This window comes from Epinephelus fuscoguttatus, linkage group LG13 (assembly GCF_011397635.1).
Source record: "Epinephelus fuscoguttatus linkage group LG13, E.fuscoguttatus.final_Chr_v1".
In the NCBI taxonomy this organism is placed as follows: domain Eukaryota; kingdom Metazoa; phylum Chordata; class Actinopteri; order Perciformes; family Serranidae; genus Epinephelus; species Epinephelus fuscoguttatus.
Window position 1 is genome coordinate 6458398 of NC_064764.1, and position 19105 is coordinate 6477502.

Sequence of the window (19105 nt, forward strand, 5' to 3'; positions counted from 1 at the left end):
AATGTTAATTTTCTGTGATATTGTTAACGATTTTGAATTTGGACTAGGTGAGGCTTTATGCTATGGTCCCATTGAGTTTTCCAAGTAATAAGTCCTAGTTCTAGTCATCTACAGCATCTTTTTTTAAGGGGATCATATGAATTGTCACTTGCATATACAGTGTGAGCACTATGTCAGCTGTATCTCTTTTCATTCCGGTTCTAGCTTATTTTAAATTAACTTTAAGACCCAAAGGCAGTAAAGTAAAAATAAATAAATGAAAGAAGATATTTATAGCTATCAGCTTTGATTTTATGCAGGCTTCGGCTCATCTTTGAGCTCCACCTTTGAGAGGATGTTGCATTTTGTTTGTACCTTAAGAACCTCTATAACTGTTTCTTGTGTATAAATCTTAATTCAATACAAGAAAGAAAAGAATGAGTTGCTCATGTTTATTAGAAAGTCTAATTCATGTTTATTTCCCCTATACCCAGATAAACACAAATTTCAGTAAAACCAAATGAAACAAAAAATAAAAACAGCTTGACAAGTACATTCCATTTCTCAATAGCTGGAAATTGTGTGTTTGAGGCAGTGGATCCAGAAGTGCACTTAACATTACATTAATGTTTGGACACTGTCATTTAAATACACACACCACCATACAAGACTTGTGTAAACATTGCTGTGGATTTTGTGACTGTAAAATAGTGAAGTAATGATTCCACAGGGATCAAGTGAGTTCTAAAACAATATAAATCAATAAAAGCCAATGTTGCTATGTGAATGTGGAATGTAAAAAACGCAATAAAAAAAACATTACTGCATTGAATAATGCCAGTCCTGCATGTACTGATTTATTGCTAATCTCTGTCCAAGATATTCATATATGTTTCTTGCTTAATTATAAAACTGCTTTTTAAAAATTATGAAAACTCATATGATGCCATTGTTCCAGAAAATGTGACTTTAAAAACTGAATGCACTTAACAACTCCATCGGTAAAACAAACATACTATGTAGCACCAGTAGGTTAAAACAAATCATGCAGCAAATTGTTTTGCTTTCCTTCTTGTTGTTTAAAAAAAGACTACTTCAAGAATTTGGGGGATAAAGTCCATTTTTGTGGAATCCAGTGCAGCCACCATTGCTTTGGTATTGCATCTTTACAGTATGGCCATTTGGATGGTTCTCCTCAGAATCCCCTAAACAGAGGGGAAAGCTGGCCATGTTGTGTCCTATGTTCTTATAGAAGCGATGACTCCTTGGCTGACGGGTGCTGTTGATAATGGAAACAAAAAACATGATTAGTCATTTCATAAGAAAAGAGACTTCTTCACACATTTAGATTATGTCTAAAAAAGCAGTAGTTCCCAAATGATGGTTCACTTTCCAAAAGTGGGTCGCGGGTCCAATCTGAATGGACCACAAGTGACTTATGAACGTATCAAGTTTGGAAAAAAGCATGTTCTACTTTTAAGTATGGTGAATTTTCAGCACAGAGCTTTTATTTTGAAGTGATGTTTCTTGCTGTAGGTTCAGTGACTAACAAACAGCTACTTGACAGAGACAGCAAATTAGCTTGATGGCGTGACCAAATGCAAGTGTGATGCTGAACATATTAAACTGTGTAGATCTTAGACTAATGGACATATCTGGACCCTGGGACTGGACCAGCTGGGAATCACTGACTTAAACCATCTTCTCAGTAGATGGTTTAATATAAAACTTTAAAACAAAAAAAAATCTCATAGTGCACATACCAAATTATAACTGTGCATTTTTAATATACTAGTCCATACCCATTGAGTACACAGTTGCCCACGTACAGTTTCAATGGTGTGTGTTTGGGATACAGGTCACAGGAAATTGCAGATTAAATAGTCAACTGAACCCATTAAGAAGAGCAATGTATTCAGACAGAGCTTTTGTGAATTTGATGGTACGATTGCTTTATTGAAAGTACAGTGGTACCATTGCCAATAGTGGGATAGTTAATGGGCGAAAACTGTACATTAGTAGTTGAGGCAGCACGTTGAAAGGCAGATAGTTAAAGTGGTTATATGTTGTATTGACTTAAAAGTGGGCGTACTGGTAGAATGACTTACTGACTAACAGAAAGACACACTGACAGTTTCTGTGATTATGTACAGCATACCATACCATGACTTAGTCATACCAAAAATTTGAAAAAAAAAAACCCAACAACATTCAGCCACAGGGGGAGCCACAGCGATCTGTCACATTTTAGCCATTTTTAAGCATTTTTCTGTTGTTATAGCGCCACCCAGTTGCCAATTAGAGTTAAATTTCAGTCACTTTGAGGCATCCTGTTCTACATATCTACCAAGTTTAGTAAAAATCGATATGGCGGTTAGGCCTAGATAAGAAATTAGCTCTCTAGCGCCCCCATTTTGTTTGATCAGCTCAATAATGGAAGGGTCCCCTCAGATTATGTGTGGTCATAATGCCTACAAAGTTGCGTGGTGATCGGTGAAACCCTTGATATGTTATACACCTTTACGTGATGAGCCACGCCCTCCGCAATATTCATTGCCTTATAGAAGCTCAGTTTTAGTAAGTTTTCCAACTTTTGCCAAGAGGGAACTTTAGATATTGGTCCCTAGATTATGTTCACCAAGGTTCATGCAGATCGGTCAAACTTCCTAGGAAGAGATCGATTTTAAGTGTTTTTCAAAAAATGTCGGAAAATCTATATAACTGGAAGTTATGGGTTCTTGAGGCAAGTTTGTTCCTCAATGGGGGGAGGCATCTCTGCGCAATGTTTCATGTCTCTACGACATACGGGGCATGAGATATGCGCATTCAAAGTTTGCAATTTCAGTTGGTTGCTATAGCGCCCCCCTTTGGCCAATTGATGTAATATTGCTTCATTCGCATCCTCCCATGACCTTCTACCACTGTGCCAAATTTCACATGGATAAAGGTTCTTTTATATTTTCTGTTGAGGATTCAATGATGTGAATCAAAGATTACTCCCCATGATCGATTGTATTTTGTATACACTGAGACTTAATGTGTTGTTACATGTACCCATCGCCCTGCAGCATAATCTACAGTGCTGCTCTCACTCAGGTGTTTCCTTTCATTGGTCAATAGTCTGTGCATTGAAAACATGAACAAGACATGTACCTGGTTTTCCACAAGCCTTCACACACTGCTGATGTGTGTCAAAGCGATTCTGGTTTCCACCGCAGCCTCCATACCAGAAGCGGGTGCAGCTCTTGCTAGCGGCATCGTAGTGCCACTTGAGGACAAATTTGGCACAAGTACCTTCCTCTTTGGGAAGCTGGCAAATGTCCACAGCTGTAGAGGCAGCTGTGAGGGAAGTGACAACCACAAAGTTTGAGAATACATGCAACTAGAAGAGCACATATGAGGCCATATGCTTTAACTAAATGACTAAATTAGACTATATTCATGAACAACAATGAGCGGTGCAATTAGCAGTAAATATATCATTACCATCACACATAATGTCTAGTAATGAAGAGATAATGGCAGTATTTTGCCAGTGACCAATTTGTGATGTGGAAAGGAAATCAGCTTATAAATGTTTCAAGGAAAGAACAAAAGTGCTTCCATCAGAGCAGACTTTAATTCTTTCATAATCATGAGATATAGCACAGACTTTGTATTACTGTATCTACAGTATCTTGTGCCAATTTACTCCAATGCTGACGCAGTACTGACAAATTGAACGTGCTCTGTATGAGGACTGCTGCCAAAAAAATAAAGATCCAGTGAACAAGGCTTTCCATTTATTTTCTCTGTGGTTATGACTTGGCCTGGCCTGTGACAAAAGCATAACCTTCTCAGTTTTCCATGCTGGGCTTTTTACTTGTTCCATCAGTCATTTAGACCATCTGAGGGGCAGCAGAGGAGGGTTTCCAGTTGAATACAAAGAACTTATTGTTTTGCAAAGTGAGCACAGTTTGTGGAAACTGAATTATGTAACAGAAGATGCATAACTGGTGACTTGATGTCCAGATATGTGCCCAACATTAGAGGTGGTTTGACAAAGTTTGATTCAAATCATGTTTCGAGGATGTGGATTGCTTGTTTAAACCTAGACTAGGAAGGAAGTGCTTTTTCTTTGCTATTGGCTACAATTTGCATAGCATACACGTGCACCCACATCAAAGTCAGTTATGGCTTCAAAACAGGGAGCGAGAAGGGAAGGAACATCCACATAATACTGTAGACCGACAGAAAACTCTTCATGTTATTTAGTGAGTGTATATCAGATCTCACCAGGAGCCGGGATGATCTCCACCTGTTCAACCTGCTGCACCTCTGGCTGAGGCTCTGGCACTGTGGAAACATAAAAGTAGTTTCAGCTTACAGAAACATACTTTCCCCAGGTGCAGGAAAACTACCAGGAGGATTTTTAACATGGTGGAAAATGGTCATTAATGACCACAGATATTTACTCAGACACATTTGTCATTATCAGTCACAAATTATCATCGGCAGGTTGCTTTTCTTTTCCTACTTTGACTTCCAGCACAATCATCATTCGTATGAATGACGTGAGCCGCATTTTCCTTGTGATCAGTCACAGTTTATAGGACAATTTCAATATTCCCTCAATTTGAAAATATAAAAAGTTATCAGAAATAAGAGTAACATTTCTTTAGCTTGTATGAATTGCATGTATTTTTTGACTGTTTGCTAAGCCCTGCTCCCTAAATTACTGTTGCTCTCAAGCTTTGCATCCTCGCACAGTTTACAATGATAACGGTGGCCAATTTACTGCTGAAATTTTGCAGTAATTTTTGAAACAATGGGTTTTTAGTTTTACACACAAACAAGGGCAAGTGTCTCATTTCTAGCCAGTGACCATGGGTTTTGTCAGCTAAAATGACAACCATGGCTTGTAGGTTTTATCAGCTATAGCTATCCAGCAAACACAACTGCTAAAGCTACAGCTTTGTGAGTTGGTTGGAAACACCAGAGATATAAAGGGTATTAAATATGCTCATCTTCAACATTGATATGTAATTCCTATGGTCTTAGTAGTAAACAATTAGTTAGTAAACATCAACAACTGTCTCCCAAATCCAAAAACTAGAGCACTAAAACTCAAATGTGTGATGACATAGGGTGTGAGGTCTGGAGTTGCTCTATAGACAATGAATTGGGAAAGATGTTCTAGATCACACTGAGAGCACCCACAGGAATGTTCTGAATATATGGGTACATTTTTTGTTTCAGAGCAGAGAACACTACAATAGAAGAAAGCTGATCTGGGTATAAAGAAGTAAACAAACATTCTTAGGCCTATGGAGCAGCTCTAGACTCTGTACCCTGTGACATCACCATTTTGAGACCTACTTCTCTGGTTTCTGGTTTTGAAAGAGTGTAGCTCATGTTCAAAAATACTGATTGATCTTTACTTGCCACTAAAATAACATAATGCAATTCTTAATTTGGGTGTTGTTCCTGATGGCTACATACATGATATTGTTCAAAATCTTCTGAAAATGCATTTTAAAAAAAGCACTGTTGTTTATGTATTCCAGGTTACAGCTAGTCATAAATAAACATAATTGAAACAGTATTTGCTCTAAGGGCCATTCAATGGTTTAAAAGCACACTATAGAAAAACGTGCCAAGACAAGTTAGCTAGTAATGCAAGGGTTTGCAGCTTGCATGTGAGCAGATAAACACACTGTTACATCTAGAATTTACAGTTTTCCCCTTTTCTTTTTGTTTTTGGTGTGGTGATTGAAAATAAAAAAAAAACACCCCACAAATAAGAATACCTCTTATAAAAATGCACACCGCTTAAGCACGTGGAGGAATCCAGAGCTTGACAGGCCTGACATTCGCTGCTCTGGAGCGAGGTTTAGCAAACAAGTTATGACTGTTTCAGTGATGAATTCTTGATCCATGTTAGGCTTGTGCCAATTTCCGGTTTAAGCGGTTCGGTCCGGTTTAAGAGCTCCACCCGGTTTAATTCACCTCAACTGGATAAACCGGAGGGAAAAAAAAACTTTTCACATCGGCAGCATGTCAAGGGACTATATTAAACTTATCTTGCATTGTAACATGCATTATGACAACTTAATAAGGTTTATGTTTGTTTATAAATGAAGTGGAGGAGCCTACAAGTGTTTTGTTTAGTTTGTCTCAGAGGCTTCCTCCGCAGCTCCCCTCCGCTCAGCTGTCTGCTGCTGCTGCTGCTAGAGATCAAATTTTATTGGGGGCAGGGAAAAGTGCGAGGGGGTCAGCAGTCATTAAGTGTGTTGCCCTAGTAACCCGTTTCCACTGAAGAAGTTCCTGGTACTATTTGGGGGGCTGGAACTACTACTGGGACGTCCTCTTGCTCAGCCCTCTCAACCGCCGTGCCTCCACTAAGAGAGCGGAATCGGAGGAAGGTTCCTTGGTGGCCTTCTGCGTCGTCTTCTTCTTGTGTAACCTTGTGTGTATTGGCAGTTAATACAGCATTACCGCCACCTAGTGGATTGGAAGTGCATTACACCCATTATGGGCTTTTTTTTTTTGGGAAAAATAGCTCAAATGCGACCCCAGTGGTAAAATTAGGTATATAATTCGGTATATCGGTTCGGTTAGATATTTGGCTTTAAATCAAACCAGTTGGAAAATTTTCAAACCAGCACAAGCCTAATCCATGTAAGTTTTATATTTGTAAAACTTTTCTGAAGCCGAGATAAGCAATTTTAAAAAATCTGTCATCACAATATGAAGTCTATAAGCCCAGCAGAAATGCGTGAACATGGCAATAGGAGAAAAACACTACTGTGCATATTCAGTGGGCCACATACCCTGGAGGTAAACCCAAAGGCTAGAAACATTTTTGGCATATATGCCAGGCGAGCAGTTCCACTGAATAGTGGATGCTTTAACTGAAAACTCGCCACCTTGGGATGTGGTATCCAGATCTAATAACACATCCACGGTTTTGTATCTGGAGTTGAAGCTTATAATATGCCACGTTATATTGCGCCATCACACCAGGGAGTGGCACATTCCCTCAGAATGCCTCACACTGACAACCACTTACCTGACCTCATGCAGTTTTTCAAGCAGAGGGCCTCAGTGTCGAACCTATTTTCATTGCCTTCACAACCTCCATACCAGAACTGTGTACAGATCCCGTTCTTTTTGTCAAAGAACCACTTAGCCTGATAGTCTTTGCACGGCATTCCAGGGTCATAGTCAAGTGAGCATGGGTCTGCAAATTCATTAACTAGAACATGCAAAAAGAAAAAAAAAACAACAGCATTGATGGACGACAGACAGAGAGAGAAAAGTTTGTGTCAAGATTAAATTAAAAACTACATGAGGCAGCAGTTACTGTGTGCTGTTAAAGAAGATGCTGGTAATGGATACATTCACATTAGAAGAGTAGGGGTGTTGAGATTGGTCTAATGGGGTCAAATGAGTCTTAGCGCTGATACAGTTCATTCTCATGGGGCAATGGAAATGGCATTCAAAATGGCATTACATTCTTCAGAGGGCTCAGGCTATTGGCATTATTGGGAGGCTGGACATTGAAAAATCAAGCAGTCAGTAGAAAGAAAGTGGTTTAAGTTAGGTTTTCATTGGGGAATAGGAAAGTTAGTTATAACTAGAGCTACTGTTTGTTAGTTCATTTTAGTCATCTAAGCCCAGCATGTCTCATGCTGTGTCCCAGGTTACCTGCGTCCCAGAAATTGCAAGCCTTCTTGTCAGCATGAATGTAGTACATTTCTACTAACCATGGATACATTAAATTTGTATGTTTTATATGTTGCAAACTTATGAAACTGTATGTCTTTTTATGTTTTTATTTTCATTTCTATGTTGAGACAACACTGTGGTTAACATGTGGTTAGATTGAGGCACAAAACCATTTGGTTATGACTAGGAAAAGCTCATTTTTTGGCGTAAAAGACTGGCCACAACCATGGCTGGAAATGTCACTGGACTCAAACAGTGGCCTGCTGGTTGGCTTGGCAACCGTCTCGCAAAGTCTCATACCTTCCACCATCCCCTCCTTCTCCTAATTAGTAGCTCAGCCAGTGTACATGTAATTTGAACTACATCACTGTAGAGGTGCTGATATAATACTTATGAAATGTACAAATGTATCATAACTGTGGTTTGTAGAAACATACAATGCCAACATATTGTTCTGGCGACTGGGCTAGAAATGGACCCCCTAGAAATACTATGCCACAACTAATTATGACAGAAAATCCGCTGGACTCTTGCCTACATCGTCTGTAAGTTCATTTCTGGGACATTATTTTGCAAACTTCAGGCTGCTAGTAAAAAGCATGCTCTTGCTCACATCAGCTTATCAAAGTCTTAAAGACAGCATTGATACTCTGATAATTCTAACTGAATGAAAGTAGGACCTCCTTAAAGAGCCTCCTGAATTTACAGCCGGTTCAGTTATGCCTGAAGGATTTACAGCATACAGATTTGTTTTAGGAGTGAAGCTGTAGAGCTGCTGCTTCTCAGAAGACAACTTGTCATGTGTTCCATTTTCCCACTAACAAGAGGCATTTTCACTCAAAAGTGACACAGAGAGTGCAACCTCAACTCCTTTGATTGTCACAACATATTAAGGAAAAGATTAAATCTGCAAACTAGTAGATTTCTTAAGTTTCCCTGAATGACCCACAGTATACTCTGGCATGTACTAGTGAGTTGATTAGTAACACATTTTGTGTAGTATTTTAGTTGAAATACTGCTGTATTATAGCACTTGATTTTCTTTGAGTTGAACGATCAGATTAAATTCATGCGATTAACATTCTGCCTAAGAGAAATAAATAATACAAATACAAAATACAAATACATCATGAATATTAACGGAGCAGGCAAATATAGAATACATATTGAATAGATTTTTGCTGAAAGTTTAAAGACACCACATTTTTTTTCTGCTAATTAACACGTTTTAAACATGACAGAATACAGGTAAAAGCAGAAAAAAGTAATGTATACACAAATGTGCATGCATATGCAAATGCATGTGCAGTCACTCACCAGTTTCTGGTTTGTCCAGAGGTGCGGTATTTACAGTACTGGTGCCTTGGCTGGCTGGCTTATGCGCTGGCTTCAGCTCTGCTGTTTCTGTCAAAATGAAACCGTCAGTCATGGAGGAGAGTGTTTAATATTAAGTTTTAGTTTTAAATTAGTTTAGCTTTAGTTTATATATTTGCATTTTGCTATCCTTTGTGTTATGGGGCAGGGAAAATATGGCTTATGGCTTTTTAAAATAATATGTCATCTTGTGGGGTAAGAAGAAACCCACAATATATTTGTATTGTTGTGTTTATGGACTTACTGGTAGTCATGATGCCTTTGCGGGTGGAGACAATTTGACCCTCTGCAGTGTGGGCAGTGACCACAGCATGATATGTTTGAGCGCTCTCTAAGTTGTCCACAGAAAGCTCTGTGCCTGACACATTGGTCTTCAGCACCAGGGCATGGTCATGCAACCGTGTCACCACAATCTCAAAGTAGACGAAGAGCTTCGGGTCTGGGCTGGTCCAACGCAGTTTCAAGCTGCTGGAGGTGACATTAGAGACGTGCAGCTCATCTGTGTCTGAGGGGGTAAGATAAAACAGTGTCAAGGCAGGACAGTGCAGAATAAAATTAAAAAAATAAATAAAAAGTTTGCAGAAAACAACAACAGGCCAGTAGCTGTTGTGGGTACATGTCAGTATGACTAAGATAATGTTACTTTCATGTCCAGTCATAATTTTTGAGGTAATTTCCTGTGTTATGAACATGATGGTGAATGCTAATATATGGGCAGCCAGTGTTAGCGGTTAGCTATGCATTACTCGCATTTTTTAGGTACATCAATTTCCCAGTATAAACACTCAAATAGCCCTTATTTAAATCAACATGTCCCCAAAAGTGGTCACTAATAGTCAAATCAAGACTTATTTTCAACTGTCATTCATTGTGAGCAAGACCAAGACCAGGGCAGGGATAAAGGAAACACTAGTGCACTTGCTCAATTTTTGCATTTTTTAAATGGACCCCGCCTTCAGTGCTGTATTCACTTCTCTTTACACATCCATGGTCCAGCTCTTTGAACTTGCATTGCCTGCTGAAGTATTTTAAGTTCATTTTAGTACATCCACAATCTTACCTTTGTGCTGTCTGTGATGAACTTCCTGGTGGTTTTCATGATGTTTCTGATGTTTCCTATAAATGTACCAATAAGTAGTGAATCAAACCATCAGTGTTTCCAACAATGAATGGAAACAAATGATAGGGCATTGAAATATCAACAATACTTACTCCTGTTGGCGTGATGATGTAAAGGGGTTTTTTAGTGGCTGGTCACTCTGGAACCACTTGCAGTTTTTGGACACTTCAGGGGACATGTAGAAAGCATTTTCAACTAAGAAGAAAAATAAGAGAACACAGTTTGTCACTCACAAGGGCTAAGTTTAACTGATACAATTGTTATGAACCTAAAAAAGTATATAGTTTTTGCAAAAAGGCAATGAAATGGATTGACTGACAGCAGTCTAACTTGAACTTACTGCTGATATACTTTGGTAGCAGAGTGCCAAAGGTCTGGATGTGTTTGTCGTAAAAGTGTGAGATGCTGTCCAACCGCTTAAAGAAGACATCTGATGGTTCACTGGCCATGCGAGACAAGACGCGAGCGTCTCCAGCACTCAGCTTCTTACCCACACCCAGGATGACCAGGAAGTAGCCTCTGCACTTGACCTCAGTGGCAATACGCACCAACTGCGCCTCTTCTTCTTCCACACTTCCTGTCACAAAGAGCATCAGTACTTTCCTGTTACGCTGGAGAGGAGCTTTCTCGAACACCTGCTCCACTGTCGATTCAATAGCCGCCGCCAGTGCACGGCCGCCCTCTAACTGCGGTGTCTTCTCCAGCAGAAATTTGACAATATCCTGAGCTGAGTTATGCTCAGTCAAGCCAATATCCACATGGATGGGGGAGCCAGTTTTGTTGTGAATGAACTGGTAAGGTGCTTGCTGGATCACAGACACTCTGGCCTGGTGAACGGATGATGTGGGATGTGAAGAAACCTGTAGCTGATCCACTATGTGCGCGATGTAACGTTTAATCTCAGTGAAGACGGTTGGGTAGGTAGACTCAGAGCTGTCCATGACGAAAGCCATGTCGATGTCAACATCTGTGGTGGAGGATCTCCTATCTCGGCTGGATGGTGGAGGCTTGTAGTCACACATTTGGTCTGGAGAGCAGATGTCTACAAAAAGAAAAGGTAATATACTATCATTGCTACATCGAAGCATTGTGTTTCTAATCAACAGGAAACGTATTGGGATTTTTGCTTAAATCTGAGTCACACATGGTTAAAATATTCTATGATTTGGGCTAATCTTTCTTATTTTTTCAGAAACAAGAATTACGGCCTCACAGTTGTATGCCTCTGTGGACTAGTCAAGTTTCTCTTACAGTTTATATCCATGTCTGTGAAAACATGGATGCTTCACACACATCTTCCCCTGGTAACACAGAAGATCTTTACAATCAGCACAGTTTCAAGGTGGACACCCCAGGTTAGTGTCACTAATTTAGTACCGGACCAAATATCTCCCCCTCTGTTCCTGAGATATAACATTGATTAATGGCAGAAAAGTGTTTTATGCAGAATGTTATGATGTCACAGTGAAGCTGACCTTTGACCTTTTGGATATAAAAAGTCACCAAATCATTATTATATCCTATTAGACGTTTGTGTGAAGTTTGTCATAATTACCATACAAATTCTTGAGTTATGGCCAAAAACATGTTTTGTATCTATTTGGTTCATTGTTGAGTCCAAGTGAACATTTCTGTCAAATTTGTAAAATAAATTAATAAATAAATCCTCAAGATGTTCTTGAGATGTTGTATTCACAAGAATGAGACAGCCAAGGTCACAGTGACCTTGACCTTTGACCACCAAAATCTGATCAGTTCATTGTTGTTTGCACCAGATTTGAATAAATTCTCTCAAGGCACTCTTGAGGTACGGACGGACAGACGGACAGATGGACAATCAGAAAACACAATGCCTCCAGCTACAGCTATTGTCTGTAGCAGAAATCTGGCATTGCATTTGGTTTATTCATCTTTTTTTCCTACAGAATTTTCTTAACAAAAGCATAGCAATTTCTACAGAAAATAAAGCTATTGTGTTAAAATCAGATCAAGACAAACTTAAAAAAACGCTGAAAGTGAAAATGTGAAAAAAAAAAAATAAAAATAATAATAATAATAATAAAAACAATAGGCCATAACTGTGATGCCATTAATACACAAACACAGAGCTCTTACCTAGGCAGACATGGCAGTGCATCACCTTTTGGATTACTGAATCGTACTGTGCACTTCCAGGGTTGGGAAGGGATATCACCTGAGCTAGAGCGGTGTTGTTGACCTGGTGTACAAAAAAACAATATTTAAAACTATTGAAAATACAATGTTCACTTTATTCTTTGGAGACAGATATGTGAATATGCCTAACAATTGTATGTACTGCAAAGTTTCCCTTTGAGATCTCAGCTTTGTTTTACCTGCAGTGCGCTGCTTAGTGCTTTGTCATCACCTCTGACCAAGAATAGAGTTGCGATTCCAGCATCATGGAGGCGAAGAGCTGCATTAGTAATTTCTTGTGTCTGACTGACAGATCCACCAACAAAGAAGATGGCCACCTTCCTCATGAGGAAGCCACTGCGCACTCTCTTGAAGGTGTTCTGGGCCACAAAGCTCATGGCCGTCTCCAGGCTGCGCTTCTTGGTGTTCTGTGGGATCTGCAGGCCCTCGATGCGCTGCACCAGGGCACGTTTCTTCAACGCATCAGCAAAGCGGACGTCAGTCAACACGTCTTCATGGTACAGGGCTACAGCAACACGAGCTCCTCTCGGACAGTTACTTTCAGAGATGGTGATGTCTTTGACTAGGCGCAAGACTGTGTCACGCATATTGTTGAAGACTGGGCGGCCAATGCCTTGAGTAACATCCAGGACAAAGGCCAGCTCAGTGGGGTAGAGTGGGCATTCCTGCTGACCTAATGTTGCACACACAGAGAATTTTATCCATGTATAGTAGTGCATACAGTATATAAACACTCAAACAGTTATTATCAAATGAGCACTATTTTATGGTACTTACCATAACAGCAAGCTGGTAGAAAAACAGGACAAAAAAATGTGGTGAGAGATTTTTGGAGCACATGACGCATGACTATCATTGTCTTATGAAATTATACTCACGACAGTTATCCCTGATCTTCTTAACCAGCTCACATTGCTGAGGAATACGAGAAATTTGGAGAAAAATAATTATGATCACAGGCACCAGAAATGAGTTTTGCTTTGTTCATTCAATACATTTTTAGGTAGCACTTTATAATACAGCCCGTGTTTTACGACGTAACTCCCCGTGTCTTACGGCGTAACTTCCCATGTCTTACGGCGTAACTTCCCGTGTCTTACGGCGTAATTCCTCTAAGACCTGCCGGGGTCTTACAGTGGAACTGCTACTGTCTTATGCTGTCACTCCCAGTGTCTTATAATGGAACTTCATGCGTCTTACCTTGCACTTACTGGGACTTCCCGGGTGACTCTCTGACATCTACCATGACATTTTGGGGGAGCCTATATGGTTTAGTTTCACTTATGACTTACAGTGTAACTCGCTATGTCTTACAGTAAAATGTCTTACAGTCCAACTCCTTTTGTCTTACCATGTAGGCCTACTTATTAAAACTTATAACTATAAAATCAGATATGATTTACAGTTTTAAAATACACGAAAATCATACTGCAATATGTAACCTGTTTAATCACACAATGAGTGTAAGTACCAGGTACCTGCATGGTAAGGAAGGGTGAACAGTGTGCACTTTACAATACAGCCCGGTCCCTGATAAGTACAGTGTAGGTCTCTGGTAATTACAGGGAAAGTCCCTGGTAGGTACAGCAGAAGTCTCGGGTGCTTAGAGTGTAAGTACCAGGTACCTGCATGGTAAGGAAGGGCGAACAGTGTGCACTTTACAATACAGCCCGGTCCCTGATAAGTACAGTGTAGGTCTCTGGTAATTACAGGGAAAGTCCCTGGTAGGTACAGCAGAAGTCTCGGGTGCTTAGAGTGTAAGTACCAGGTACCTGCATGGTAAGGAAGGGCGAACAGTGTGCACTTTACAATACAGCCCGGTCCCTGATAAGTACAGTGTAGGTCTCTGGTAATTACAGGGGAAGTCCCTGGTAGGTACAGCAGAAGTCTCGGGTGCTTAGAGTGTAAGTACTAGGTACCTGCATGGTAAGGAAGGGTGAACAGTGTGCACTTTACAATACAGCCCGGTCCCTGGTACTTACAGGAAGTCTTGGGCACTTAGCATGTAAGTACCAGGTGTCTGTAAAGAATAAAGATATTTTATAACTCTGAAGTTGTCATTGTGTGATTAAACACGTTACATATTGCAGTATGATTTTCGTGTATTTTAAAACTGTAAATCATATCTGATTTTATAGTTATAAGTTTTAATAAGTAGGCCTACATCGTAAGACATCAGGAGTTGGACTGTAAGACGTTTTACTGTAAGACATAGCGAGTTACACTGTAAGTCATAAGTGAAACTAAACCATATAGGCTCCCCCAAAATGTCATGGTAGATGTCAGAGAGTCACCCGGGAAGTCCCAGTAAGTGCAAGGTAAGACGCATGAAGTTCCATTATAAGACACTGGGAGTGACAGCATAAGACAGTAGCAGTTCCACTGTAAGACCCTGGCAGGTCTACTGTAAGACAAGCGAAACTACACAACAGGTTCCTCTAAAATGCCATGTAGATGTCAGAGAGTTACCATGAAAGTCCCAATAAGTATATGGTAAGACACGGGAAGTTATGCCGTAAGACACGGGGAGTTACGTCGTAAGACACGGGAAGTTATGCCGTAAGACACGGGAAGTTATGCCATAAGACACGGGGAGTTACGTCGTAAGACACGGGGAGTTACGCCATCAGACACGGGAAGTTACGCCGTAAGACACGGGGAGTTACGTCGTAAAACACGGGCTGTATTATAAAGTGCTACCCATTTTTAAACAGTATGATTAATGAGCACATACCACAACCCCTGGTCCTCTCGGTCCTTTCTCACCCTATGGGAACAAAAACAGTTGCGTTAACTGCTAGACATGGCCAACGATAAAAAAGCACTTTATTTTGGCATTGCTTATATACAGTGTTGGGTAATAACATGTTACAGCAGTAATATTACTTTTTCCAGTAACAAGTAGTGTAAGGAAGAACTCATAACATTTCAGTAATAATATAACAATTACCCCAAAAACATATCATTTGTTACAACCTTACTTGTCAACCCCCTAATGATTTGAAATCCAACAATCAACCACATTGATGGATTCATTTTCATTAACATTGCGCATCCACATCACCATGCAGCAAGCTAGCATGGAAGATGGAAATGCTTATATTCAGCAGCTAGACATATTGCCATTACTTTGATTTTATTGCTGCAGGTATGGGTACTAAGACTCTTTTCACTGCGAAAACCACAACCTTAAACCTCCTGAAACACCTACTACAACCGACAGCACAACAACATAAAGTTCTAGGAAATACATCCCACCAAAGGTGAGTCCACCTCGGCCGTGGAGGTTGGCTGTAGCCCAACACTTTCTAAACAACCAAAACTGTTTTTTAATCGTGGGACAGCTGCAGGCTACAAAGAACTATTGAAGCTTATGGCTGGATGTGTGGTGGATGGAATGTTGCCTACACAGTTGACTTTTCATACCTGTCACAGGTAGGTAGAGGGTAAAGAGGGTAAAAAAAACCCCATCAAGCTAGCCTTAGTTGTGCTTAATGGAGATAAACCTGGCATTCACACAGAGGTGCACATGCAAAATCTAAATTTTGAGGAGAAATGACCCAATTTCCAATTTTGTAGGGTGTAATGCAAAAGTCATATAACAAAGAGTGTAATAAATTACTGTTGACACAGAGAAATAAGTACAGTACTTATGTTACTTTTCAAAAGTGTAATGAGTAATGAGTAATTAATTACATTTTTTGAGGCAAAATAGACAAAACATTGTCCATATTTTTGTTAAATCGTGTTAAGGACTTAACAATTTTACATTTTGCAGTGTATACTACGTATCATACGTTTTACTGACAAGAGAAGACAAGACATGATCATTAACTGACCACTCAAGATAGTTTATATTGTTAGTCACAGCTACACATATTCTGCTCCAGTGGCTCCATGACATTTATACTGACTTTACACAGCTTTTTAGCAATGGGTATAATTTCATGTTGCTTACATATGGCCCAGGATATCCAACCTCTCCCTTTTGTCCAGGTGGACCAATCTCCCCAGAGACACCCTGGAAAGAATTAAGAGAAAAAGATTTAATTTTTGGACCTATTCGATTGTCAATAAAAAGCTTGACTTAAAATATTCACTCTATTCATTCAAGTGTCAACATTAACATCCATGCTCGTGCAACTCCCTCACTGCTGGAATTCCATAATTCATATTGGAAATAAACTTAAAAACTAGTCCTCGAACTCATCAAGCTGAACACATATCCAGTGATCTTTGGTGTTTGTAGTGATACCATATAGTATGTTGCATCAAGAATATATGCTCATAATAGCCTAATCTACTGTAAGATGGGTGTGAAAATGTACCCTCTGTCCACGATTTCCTCTGCGTCCAGGTCCGCCCTTGGTGCCAGGGTCACCAGCCGCTCCCTTAAATGATGGAAGTAAAGAGAATGAATGTACATGACCAACGTTAAAAGGAAGGCCAACTGGCCACAATGTGCAATGCAACATTATCACATGCAAAGTTTATTGAAGTTACACATGTTTTCATTACCTTTGGTCCTGGAAATCCTGGGAAGCCCTCATCACCCTGTAGATGAAAATGGTAACATACTTTAAGTATTATTTGTATGATAATTGTCTCATTGAATGAGTATATCATTCTATTTGTCCTGAGATTTTTAAGAGTGGTTCACTGATAATTGTTTTAATGGGCTTAAGCCACTCTTTATAGCGCTATTCATCATCATAGATGGGATGTGCTGTGTGTGTGTTTGGACATTAGACTAACTTGTTACATGGCTTTGTTGAATACTTGATTCTGATTTGGTTATTTCTTTTCTGAAGAGTGGGCCATTGGTATGAATGATAGACTGTTGCTCTGGACCAAGCTGCAACCTCAGGGGTTGAAAAATTAAGCCAACGAGGAAGGGCAGTTCCTTGAATGGCCACGAGTCCGGTTTTAAAAGCAAGTCAATCCCAATTGAACTTTTTATTACAATGCCCAACTTCACAGCAGAAATAAGTTTACAGTCTGGTACAAAAAACGCTTTTGGTCTCTACAGATGATTTCCGTGTTCATGAATTTTTATTTTTATTTATTTTTTCATATCCCCGTTTACATTAGAAGTTATAAATAATTCGGTCAGATTGCCCCTCCCTCCTCCACAGTTCCACCCCCTCCAAATTTTGTGACTTCTAGCTCCAAAAAGATGGTGACAGCCAAAAACTCAAGGCTTCAAAACAGGAGTCCACAAACCAATGGGTGATGTCATGGTAGCTATCTCCACATTTTATACAGTTTATACTGGATGCAGCTCTGATTATAGATGCTTAGCAGAGCCAATAAAATAATTTTTAAATCAATATTATTTGTCAAATTATTGATTGCTCGAGTAAGTAGCTGTGTAATAAGCAGGAAAATGTACAGTGAGTGGGTCATTGTTGCAAAATGAACCTGTTCCGGATGAGTTAAGACCACTCTGCTGCACAATAGGGTTCTGCATTACCTTTATTGGGATTCATTTTGCAATAATGACCTGCTTGCTATACATTATCCCTTGCATAGTAGTTAGACTGACAGTTCTATAACCACTTCTTTTCATACTTCTTTTCATTTCCGTTCATAATTTTAACATTCTCTTAGTTTAATTGCTAAAATATCAGTGTGCACTTTACCTGTGCCGTTTACTACTAGGGGTCAAAATTCACTTGCCTTTCTTCCTTTAGGCCCTGCGACACCAAATCCATCTCTACCATCTTCACCCTATAAACGAAATAAGAGTAAGGATGTAAAGTGCTTGGTAGTAAAAAGGAAGCAAGGGAAACACCCCCTGTCCCAATATAACTGTTGTTACATGATACTAAGCAATGTTATGGTCCTCATTCAAGACTGAACATATGTAATAAGATCCTTCTCAACAAAAACACCAATTCCTTCATTAAAACATACTGCATACCGCACATCTTCAGATATAAAACACACAGCAATATAAGTCTTGCTCCAAACCACACATGGCAGTGCTGCAAAGAATATAGCCTCTTCAACTTGCAGCCTGAAGCAGAATTTCTCCTGCCAAGGCATCCTTTTTCACCTGACAGTTATTGAGAAGATTTTCTAATAACCATCTACTGTAAGTATACACATTAGGTTTCACAAATAACATGACAAACCATGCAGCTCTGTTATCTAGGAGAGCAGAAAGTTTTTATCTTGCTTATTTTCACCAGTATTACATTACAGTCCATGCAAGGAAGATAAGGTTTCATTCTTACAGGCTCTCCACGGGGACCAAGAGGGCCAACAACACCCTTAGGTCCTGGCTCTCCCGGCTCTCCCTACAAAGGCACAGAGATAGACAGATACAGAGAATGAGACAGAGACATACAGTACACAATAGTTAGAGATTTAAAGAATGCGAAGGCTTCAAATTAAGAGTCAAATATTTCTATAAGCCGTCTATAGATTTAATTAAGTTACTATGCCTTTTCTGCAGTAGATCTCAAGCTGAGCCTTGATGTTTTCTTATAGTGCTTTCATGTTTGCTCAAATAGACTACACATGTGTGTCCAGTAATGTGAGAGAGCTAGGCTTAGGCCAGCATGTTTATAAATGAAACAAGCCTGTTATGGAAGAATCTAAGCCATGCCGAATTACGTTCCACTCAATACCTTGCGACCAAGAGCTCCTCTCCTTCCCTTAGCTCCTGCGGGACCTGGTTTACCTCCAGGACCCTAGAAAACAAAACATTTAGCCATCAGAGGACAAGAACAAAGGCAAGCA

At 39.7% G+C, this 19105-nt stretch overlaps 1 protein-coding gene across 1 annotated transcript in view; it reads right to left on the minus strand.

Annotated features, from left to right (window-relative positions):
* Window positions 1–417: 417 nt before the first annotated feature.
* The window catches only part of col6a3 (collagen, type VI, alpha 3), a 94193-nt gene continuing 75505 nt past the window's right edge, over window positions 418–19105 (minus strand). Inside the window, exons 39-58 of the mRNA XM_049594252.1 lie at window positions 18994–19056; window positions 18598–18660; window positions 18038–18088; window positions 16877–16912; window positions 16687–16749; window positions 16317–16379; window positions 15093–15125; window positions 13237–13273; window positions 13136–13147; window positions 12538–13031; window positions 12299–12401; window positions 10524–11225; window positions 10276–10378; window positions 10124–10179; window positions 9308–9568; window positions 9007–9093; window positions 7031–7216; window positions 4255–4314; window positions 3133–3318; window positions 418–1258 (exon numbers count right to left, since the gene is read on the minus strand). Of these exons, the coding sequence (XP_049450209.1) occupies window positions 1218–1258; window positions 3133–3318; window positions 4255–4314; window positions 7031–7216; window positions 9007–9093; window positions 9308–9568; window positions 10124–10179; window positions 10276–10378; window positions 10524–11225; window positions 12299–12401; window positions 12538–13031; window positions 13136–13147; window positions 13237–13273; window positions 15093–15125; window positions 16317–16379; window positions 16687–16749; window positions 16877–16912; window positions 18038–18088; window positions 18598–18660; window positions 18994–19056 (2700 nt within the window). The 3' untranslated portion in view covers window positions 418–1217. The remainder of the gene's footprint in view (window positions 1259–3132; window positions 3319–4254; window positions 4315–7030; window positions 7217–9006; window positions 9094–9307; window positions 9569–10123; window positions 10180–10275; window positions 10379–10523; window positions 11226–12298; window positions 12402–12537; window positions 13032–13135; window positions 13148–13236; window positions 13274–15092; window positions 15126–16316; window positions 16380–16686; window positions 16750–16876; window positions 16913–18037; window positions 18089–18597; window positions 18661–18993; window positions 19057–19105) is intronic.